Source organism: Meriones unguiculatus, chromosome 11 (assembly GCF_030254825.1).
Source record: "Meriones unguiculatus strain TT.TT164.6M chromosome 11, Bangor_MerUng_6.1, whole genome shotgun sequence".
In the NCBI taxonomy this organism is placed as follows: domain Eukaryota; kingdom Metazoa; phylum Chordata; class Mammalia; order Rodentia; family Muridae; genus Meriones; species Meriones unguiculatus.
In genome coordinates this window covers 41928718-41938224 of record NC_083359.1, presented here as the reverse complement: position 1 = coordinate 41938224, position 9507 = coordinate 41928718, and the positions used below count along the sequence as shown (strand labels likewise).

The 9507-nt window shown below is 52.1% G+C and overlaps 1 protein-coding gene across 3 annotated transcripts in view; it reads left to right on the top strand.

The window, feature by feature from the left end:
* Positions 1–945: 945 nt before the first annotated feature.
* Adcy9 (adenylate cyclase 9) overlaps positions 946–9507 on the top strand; it is a 118536-nt gene continuing 109974 nt past the window's right edge. For 2 of the 3 annotated variants that reach the window (XM_021632416.2, XM_021632414.2), the window contains exons 1-2: positions 953–1605; positions 1789–3527. In XM_021632416.2, the coding sequence (XP_021488091.1) occupies positions 1832–3527 (1696 nt within the window). In that variant the 5' untranslated portion in view covers positions 953–1605; positions 1789–1831. Of the gene's footprint in view, positions 1606–1788; positions 3528–9507 lie in introns of all 3 variants that reach the window. The other variant, XM_060364070.1, reaches the window with a different exon arrangement.

Sequence of the window (9507 nt, the reverse complement as noted above, 5' to 3'; positions counted from 1 at the left end):
TGTTTTGGGCACTTCACATTACAACAGTCATACACCATGTGGCCTTTTCTGTTTGGCTTCTTTCACCCCAAATGTTTCAGAGGTTGTAGCAAGTGAACTTCATTAATTTTTATAGTCCAATAATATTCCATTGTATAGACAGTCCGTATTTTACTTCCCTATTTCCGAGTTCCACAGTGAGTGTGGACTCCTAGGATGCGCCTGGGAGGCGTGGGAGGGAACAAAGAGGCAGTCCCCTGTGGTTGGCAGAAAAGCTCTCTACTGTTTAGGGACGGGGCACAACCAGGGATAGTGTTTATTCGGGCCAGAGTTTACACAGACCCAGTGCGGGACTTGTTCACGGAAGCTGACTTTTTTGGAAGTTTCCCTTGTGGAGAGGGAAGTAACAGTTGTTCAGGAGGAGGATGAGAGGGCTTCAGAGATGGGAAGATAAACTTCCCTAGGAGTTGTAAAGGTGGTTCTCAGGGGCGCACCACTTTCGAGGCTACCACAGGCGGTCTTGGCTGCCAGTGATGGTCTCCATCCCTGAGCAAGTTCGGAAGGGCCCAGCTCTACCGCCAGAAGGGGAGCTCCCAACTGCGCCAAACCTGTGGTAGAAAACTTCGATGTACCAAAACGGTAAACTGCGCTCAGATGCTTCCCGCGCGGACCTGGGGCCCAGCTGCGGGGCATGTAGCCCGAAGCGGCCAAGGCCTCAGAAGGAGGCGGAGGCCTGGTGCCCGGAGCAGGCGGCCCGGCGCGGAGCGGCCCGGGGCGGAGGGCGGAGCCCAGCGCGCGCGCGCCCCGCCCCGCTGCAGCCCCGAGCCCGGCGCGCGCTCCTAGGCGGGGCGCCGCGCTGCCTGTGCGCGCGTCCTGGAGCCGGCGGTGGCGTGCGCGGGCCGCGCGTGCGCGCTGCGGCGGGGAGAGGGGCGGCGCGGGCGCGCGTCTGTCAGTGACAGCGGGAGGGGGAGGGGGCCGGAGATGGTGGCGGCGGCGGCGGCGGCGGCTCTTCCGACATGAGGCAGCGGCTGCGGGAGGGCGGGCGGCGGGCGCAGCCGCAGCGGCCTCTGTAGCGCGGGTAGGGCCCCCGGGGCGTGGGCGCGGCGTGCGGACGGCCGGCGTGCGGACCGGCCGGCGGCGCGGGATCGGGCTCTGCGGCAGCCCGCAGCGCCGTCCGCGGAGGGGCCCCGCGCGGTGCCCCGAGCTCGGCCCTGGGCGGGGGAGCGGCGCGCTGGGCTGCGGGCGGCAGGCCCTGCCAGACCGGCGGCTCCGACGGGCGGCCCCCGGGCTCCGGCAGCCGGCGGCGGGGGCGCGGGCCGGGGGAGCCCGCGGGCGCTCGGCGCTCAGGGACGGGACGCTGCAGGAGCCGCAGGTCGACCCGCGCGCTTTGACGCACCGGGCGCCGCTGCGGCAGGATGAAGCGCTGCTCGCCTCTGGCCGAGTTGTTTTGGCGAGAGCCGCTCCCGGTGCCCCGAGCGCTCAAGGTCTGAACTTCCCTCTGGAGCCGCAGTTGGAGGCGCAGTCCGAGGCCACCGGCGGGCGACGGCGCCCGAGGGGAGCGCAGCGCAGCGTGCCGGGGACCGGAGACTCAGCGCAGCCGCGGCGCCAGAGCCCCGGGAGCACCAGGTACGGCCCGAGCGGCTCCCGCTCGCCTTGGCGCTTCTATTCGCCTTCCTGGACAGTTTTGGTGGACATATGATGCCTTCCCAAGCGGCTCGCCCGAGCTCGCACTCGCGACCAGCGCAGGTCGCGTGGCCTCCGGGAGTGGGTGTAGTGAGGCCGCTCTAATTCTGCTGGGTTTGCCCGCAGGTACCCCTGACCCGGCCGGGAAAGCTTCCGAGAGCTCAGCAACATGGCTTCCTCACCCCACCAGCAGCTGCTGCATCACCATAGCACCGAGGTGAGCTGCGACTCGAGCGGAGACAGCAACAGCGTCAGGGTCAAGATCAACCCCAAGCAGCTGTCCTCCAACACCCACCCGAAGCACTGCAAGTACAGCATCTCCTCCAGCTGCAGCAGCTCGGGAGACTCCGGCGGGCTTCCCCGGCGGGTGGGCGGCGGGGGTCGCCTGCGCAGGCAGAAGAAGCTGCCCCAGCTGTTCGAGAGGGCCTCCAGCCGGTGGTGGGACCCCAAATTCGACTCCGTGAACCTGGAGGAGGCCTGCCTGGAGCGCTGCTTCCCTCAGACCCAGCGCCGCTTCCGGTACGCGCTCTTCTATGTGGGCTTCGCCTGCCTTCTCTGGAGCATCTATTTCGCTGTCCACATGAGATCCAAAGTGATCGTCATGGTGGTCCCGGCTCTGGGCTTCCTGGTGGTGTGTGTGGGCTTTTTCCTGTTTACTTTCACCAAGCTGTACGCCCGGCATTATGCCTGGACCTCGATGGCCCTCACCCTGCTGGTGTTCGCCCTGACCCTGGCTGCGCAGTTTCAAGTCTGGACACCGCTGTCAGGACGTGTTGACAGCTCCAATCGCACTCTCACAGCCAAGGCGGCGGCGGCCACTTGCTTATCTCAAGTGGGGAGCTTCTCCATGTGCATTGAAGTGCTCTTTTTGCTCTACACGGTCATGCACTTGCCTCTGTACCTGAGCTTGTTCTTGGGGGTGGCCTATTCTGTCCTTTTTGAGACCTTCGGCTATCATTTCCGAAATGAGGACTGCTTCCCCTCCCCGGGACCCGAGGCCCTCCACTGGGAGCTGCTGAGCAGAGCCCTGCTCCACCTGTGCATTCACGCCATCGGGATCCATCTGTTTGTCATGTCTCAGGTGAGGTCCAGGAGCACCTTCCTCAAGGTCGGACAATCCATTATGCACGGCAAAGACCTGGAAGTGGAAAAAGCCCTCAAAGAGAGGATGATTCACTCTGTGATGCCAAGAATCATAGCTGATGACTTAATGAGACAAGGGGATGAGGAGAGCGAGAATTCTGTCAAGAGGCACGCCACCTCCAGTCCCAAGAACAGGAAGAAGAAGTCGTCCATCCAGAAAGCACCCATAGCATTCCGCCCCTTTAAGATGCAGCAGATTGAAGAAGTCAGTATTTTATTTGCAGACATCGTGGGCTTCACCAAGATGAGTGCCAACAAATCCGCTCACGCCTTGGTAGGTCTCCTCAATGATCTGTTTGGACGCTTTGACCGGCTGTGTGAGGAGACCAAGTGTGAGAAGATCAGCACCCTGGGAGACTGTTATTACTGTGTGGCCGGGTGTCCAGAGCCCCGGGCAGACCATGCCTACTGCTGCATTGAAATGGGCTTAGGCATGATAAAAGCCATCGAGCAGTTCTGCCAGGAGAAGAAAGAGATGGTGAACATGCGTGTTGGGGTTCACACGGGGACCGTCTTGTGTGGTATCCTGGGCATGAGGAGGTTTAAGTTCGACGTGTGGTCCAATGATGTGAACCTGGCTAATCTCATGGAGCAGCTGGGAGTGGCTGGCAAGGTTCACATATCCGAGGCTACTGCGAAATACTTAGACGACAGGTATGAGATGGAGGACGGGAGAGTTACTGAGCGCCTGGGCCAGAGTGTGGTCGCTGACCAGTTGAAAGGTATGTGCATTTCTTTGTCACCTCCTTCCCCTGTCCTGTTTATCTCTAATGGAAAGAACAATAATTGAAAAAAAAAAATAACCAAAAAACAACCAAAAACCTCTTTCCAGTGTCACTGTCTGGAGGCAGTTGGCTGTCTTTGAACACCTGACTGTGGGGGAATCAATCAGGGTGCCTTTTTTTTTTTTTCCCCTAGTGAGTCAGATGTTACAAACCTAGTCACACTGCAGACAGGGACACGGGGACAGTGCTGACCTAGATGAGACCTTAGAAGGAAGGAGAAAACTCACACCCTGCCAGTTGGCTGTCGATGTCTCTGAAATTCTGGTGGGAAGCCCAGTGAGTGCGAGGGTATCGGAGTCCTTTGAAAGCTGGAACTTTATAGCACATGAAGAAATTGCCTTTAAACCCCATGTAGATGTTTCCCTGTCCTTGACTGTTAACCTCAAGCCCTTTTTCTTCTCCAGGCCTTGCTTTGCTTGTGGTCAAAATAGGGGTAGAAGCTGACCTTGTTCTGTAGAACCCTGGAGACTTAGACATATATGTACTTGTCAGTACACACTGCCTTTGCCTGAATCAGTCAACCCCTCACACGTGTGCACTCACATATCCCCTCACGCTTTCCCTCCATTCTCCTCCCTTCCTCCCTCCCCCTGTCTTTCTTGAAGTTTTCATTTTTGTCTTTCAGCTTTCATTCAGTGCTTTGTTACTCTGTCTTGCTTTCTACAACCCAAAGTTGAGAACACGGAACTCCACAAGCTCCTGAAGTCCTTCTGTCTCCCCCACTCCCTCAGATTTGCATCTTCTTGTCCTCAGCCGTAAGGTCCTTATTGTTCTTGGAATTTTTGCTGGGCTACATCTTACTTTATTTTCTTATTTTTATATGGGACAAAAGTCTTTTGAGGTCTGGAAAATGAGTGTATAAGATGGGACCCAAAACAAGGATCCTTAGTAATCTGCTGCATTTCCTGCAATGAAACAGTTCTGTGTTTTACTATAAATCTTTTTTGTTTGTTTGTTTTTTGAGACAGTGTTTCTCTGTGTTGTCCTGGATGTCTTAGAACTCACTCTGTAGACCAGGCTGGCCTTGAACTCACAGACATCCACCTGCCTCTGCCTCCTGAGCGCTGGTATCAAAGGAGTGCGGCACCAGTGCCTGGCTTATAAATCTTCAGGGTTGAGAGAACATTTATTTTAGGAGTATATAGAGAATTAACATTGATTTTAAAAAGCTACATTAAAGCTGTATTGTGTTTTGTGGTGCCCAAATGCCACATAATTACACAATTAAAAGCCTCAGGAGAGGGAACCGTGGAAGAGAAGTGATGGTTTAAATGAGACAGGGGAAGGGGGCGCTGAGCTGTGCTAGTGCGGCCTCTGCCTTGATAGCACTGCTGGGACTTGGGCGCGCTTCTCTTTATGTTTGTAATCTGAGATCCCTTGTCGAGTATTCATGTGTTCTCTGGCCAGGTGGGTTTTCTTTCCCCTGAGTTTCCCTACTGTTTTTGCTAGTTGTTATAGAATTTATGGACACAGCAGGAAAAAGCTCACCCGAGAACTCCCTTGGTTGTGGAGTGTTAACTGTCGATGTTGACCAGCTCACAGATGGCCCTTTGAGTTTCTTTGGAAAGATCTCTCTATGACAAGCATCTTTCCAGTTAAAAGCGTGGCGCCTGCTCCGGGCTTCACGGTATCGGTGGCTAGAATCCCTCCTTGACATTTTGGCATCTTTAGGACTGGTTGTTGCGGCGTTTGTGGCGCAGGCCGAGGTGTTGGTGCCGGACTGCACTGCAGTGTACATAAAGACCTGCCGTGGGTCAGGGGCCAGCGGGAGCAGTTTGTGAGTGTGCTTTGTGTGGTGTATCGTCTGTACTCTAGAGAGAAGTGTAGTTATTCGGTATATTTGGAAGTTCTGAAGTCATTGAATTTTTGGAAATACCAGTGTTTGTTAAGTTATTGGAGACTTTTGTTTTTCACTTATGGATCCAGGGTCTGAAAGAAACCCCCTCACGAAAAATATGAAAAGAAACCCTAGAGGAGTTTGGTGTGTTTAAAAAAAAAGTTTCAAAGAGTGTAAATTTGGTAAATTAACTTAAAACAAATGTACATTATACATCTATAAAACAATTTAAATGGATAGGGTAAGGAAGAAATAAAAGAAGGGAAAGGAGAAAAGATGGAAGGCTTAGATGAGACATTGCTGATTTTTAAGTTCAGTATTCTCCCCTTGAACCATTTTCTCAAGACTGGTTTTCTTTTCTCTGCTCATTTTGAAAACCACATTGGCAGGGCTCTAGAATAACATCTGTCTGCCCAGCTCCCAGACCTCTTGAGCCTTCTTCACTTCTTATCCCCTGTCTCATGCCCTCTTCCATGTCCTGGAATTGTGACAGCATGTCAGGGATATTTCTGCCGAAGGAATCTGAGTGGAATGATGATCCATTATTTCTTCACATTCATATTTTCTCCCTCTGTTTACCCTTTGTCCTCTTCCCCCTTTCTTCCTTTCCCTGATTATAACACACACTGTTATGTGTGTCTGACATTATGAATAAAAGCATGGACCCATGACAGTCCTGACCTTGACAAGTTCCTGGCTGGCAGAGTTGTTGCAGAATGTATCTGTGTGTTTGGGAGATTTTAGAGAGAGGCAAATACTTGAGTGAATCCTGAGATCAAGTGTAGGTTTCAGATGGGCAAAGGAAGAGGGCTAAGTACAGACCAGATATCATGGGCCAAAGCTATCATTCATGTTTCTCAGTGGGTTGGGCTGTTGGACCCATTGGGACTGCGAAGGCAATGGGTGATCTAAGGAGTTTGGGTTTGATCCAAACTCTCAAAGGTAGGAAGGATCCCCTGTTGGGGCTTATGTAAAAGGCCAGGTGATCTGAATTGAAAGCTCACCTTTTCAGTTCTAGGGATTGTAGCCTGGAAGGGCGTGAGCCTGGAGATGAACGTGCTGTTTGAGCAGATCCTAGGTGAGGGGGAGGTGGCCTGAGGTGACTGCAGAGTCAGTGGAGATGAGGGGCAGGTGTGAGCAGTGTTAACTGGATGGGACTCCAAGCCAGGCTTAATCAGAGGCGATGGGCATGGGGGTTTCATGGTTCGAAGGGGAGAGAGCCTTTTACGTTTCTGTAAGTGGCCTGGAGATTGTCTGGAGTGAGGAGGGGTTGAGGTACCATTGCAGTGTGGTGAGAACGGAGGACGAGGGATCTGGCTGAAGAATGTGAATAGGTCTGGAAATCTTGACTCCCTCAGAATTTACCCTTTTGTCACAATTCTGTGTTGTGCCCAGTTCTAGGTTCTTGGGCTACATCAGGGTACAAAATAGATAAAGAGTCCTGTTTTTAATCACACAGAGCCTGGGTTTTGAATGAATACTTGGCTTTTTAGTCTCAAACAGGGGAGTTTCACTAGTGGAGTTAATAGAGAAACCCAAGATTTTGGAAATAATCCACAGAGTAACAGCAATTGTAAAACTAAGGAGGACTATCTAAATTTGAGCTACAGGAAGAGTGGTCCTGCTGTAGGCTGAGATAACGCTCAAAGCTGGAGGGTCCTGGCTGGTCTGTGTGCTGCTACCGAAGAGTGAGGCCACTTATCCAGACTGTTGGTTTTTCCTGTGGTAGATGCAGACAGAGTTCTAGGGGCAGAAAGTGAAACTCAGAAAGTGCCTCCAGCTGCCTTCCCCTCCCACGTGGATGGCTTAATCTTTGCAGAAAGAACTCACGGCTGCCACTGCAGTTAGTTAGACATCCTCCCCAGCCAAAACCTAGGCTGTGGAGCCCTGGGAGAGAAACTCCGAGCCTTCACCTCCATTCTGGGTAGGTTCTCTCATACACACTGAGACTTAGCCTCCCAGGAAGCGAGTGGCTTCGATGAGCAGAAAATGTGGCCCCATAGCTGCCAGAGGAGACAGCAGCCCTGTGAATGCTGTTTGTTTTGCTATGTGGTCTAGGCTTTCCTTGAACTCACAACCCAGGGTAGCCTCAAACTTGTGGTCCTCCTGCCTCCATCTCTCAAGTGCTAGGATTACAAGCATGTGCTGTCATGCTTGCAACAACCTTTTCAAACCCTTTGGGGCCAAATTACATGGCTTCAAGTAAGTTGCACACAGCTGTTAATTCTCAAGATAAGCTTTCGAGTGAATTAAATTTTGGCAAAGGAAATTAAGAATGAGGTTTGCTGAATTCCTGGTGGAAGGCAGAAGAAAAGAAGGTAGTTTTTGTGGGTGGAATTACTAAAAAAGTGAAAACCTAAAAAATACGCTTCATCATAACCGTGTTTCTGCTGACCGGCCAGTATCGCCTGCCTACTTAACCTTGGAAAAAGAAAGCCACACTGGCTTTTCTAGGGCGCGTACATTGTGGACGAAAGCCTGTTGGGTGGTGATCATGGTTTTGGTGTTTCTGCTGGGATTTTGTGTACTTGTCTGGCCAGTCATCATTTATCGTTACACGTCTACTCTTTTGGTGGTGACAAGAAGCTGTTGGCCACAAAAGAGGGGGACTGAATGGCACTGCCCGGCTCTGGCATGCTCTCGCAGTCTGCGTTGGAGATGCTTAGGACCTTCCTAACGGCATCTGGCGCCACGGGGATTTTATACAGGGTGTGTGTTCTGAAGTGGGAAGGAATTTATAAGTGAGCTGTAGATGTGGGGCCCACCAGTTGCCCGGAAACAAAGGGAAGGCACTGAGCAGCTCGGGGAGTCCTCGTCCTAGGTAGTGGTGCCTGACTGCACAGAAGGAGGGATGGGCCGGGGGCCCAAGGAAGAGCTGAGATAACGTCCTACCGATGAACATGGAGCACTGTGCCCGACAGGCCAACCCCTGCCTCAGCTTGACTCGGAGTCCGGGAAGGGAGCTGTACTTGACTGTCCTGCCTTTGGAAGCCAGGGTGTTTACTGTAGCATTCACTCGTGTTGTGCTCCTAGAGTGTCCGGTGCCCTGTGTGCTGAGTGGAGTGGAGAGGCTCAGCCCCCTGGAGGAGAGGAGAACGTCAGCTTTCTCCTTCATGCTGGCAGTAGCAATGGGGGCATGAGCAGCGGCTGCAGACTGTGGGGCCTAGGTAGCCTGACATCCGCGGCCTGGTCTTATCAGGCATAGGAGGCTTTCTACGAGCCGTTAGCTCAGAGTGTTTGCTCTCAGGGGCCTTTTACACTCCTAAATTATTGAGGTCACTGTTTATCTGTAGATTTTTCTTTTACCGTATTAGAAACCAAAATAGAGACATTTAAGCATCTATTTTAAATTCATCTCAAAATAATAAACCATCACATTACTACAAACAACATTTTTATTTCCGAGACAGGGTTTCTCTGTGAAGTCTCGGCTGTCCTGGAACTTACTCTGTAGAACAGGCTGGCCTTGAACTTACAGGGATCTGCCCGCCTCTGCGCCGCTGAGTGCTGGAACTAAAGGTGTGTGTCACCACTGCCCGGCTAAACAACATTTTAATGAAAATAAAAACAAATATAAAATCTAACTTTTCAGACATAAAATGTTGGTGAGAAGAGGAAGTCTGTTTTGCATGCCTGTTTAGTGTTTGTGCTAATCAAAAGTTAATTTAAAATTACAGGCTCGCTATGGTGGAAACCCGCCACGTTAGCCTTTTTTGAGTGTGTCAGCTGCATTTGCCTTAACTGCCTCGGTGCGCAGTCTGTCCCTGGAGTGAAGGACGCTTCTGTCTGTATGCAGATGAGTCCTTGGGAAGTGAAGGAGCATTTTATTGAGATCACTGTGGGTATTTTTCTTTGACTTCATGCCAGCACTAACAAACAGGAGTTTCTTCAAGTTTCGCGATAACATGGGCGCCAAGGCCTTGCTCTCACTTTCTTGCTGTCACAGAAAGTTTCACTGGGTTTTTAAGTGAATTTTCTCGACAGGTTTGACTTTATAGCAACATGCGTTGGTCGTTTGTCGTACCACGCACATCATCAGTCATGCCAAATCTTCCAATTATGTAGATATTCTCAGGGCTT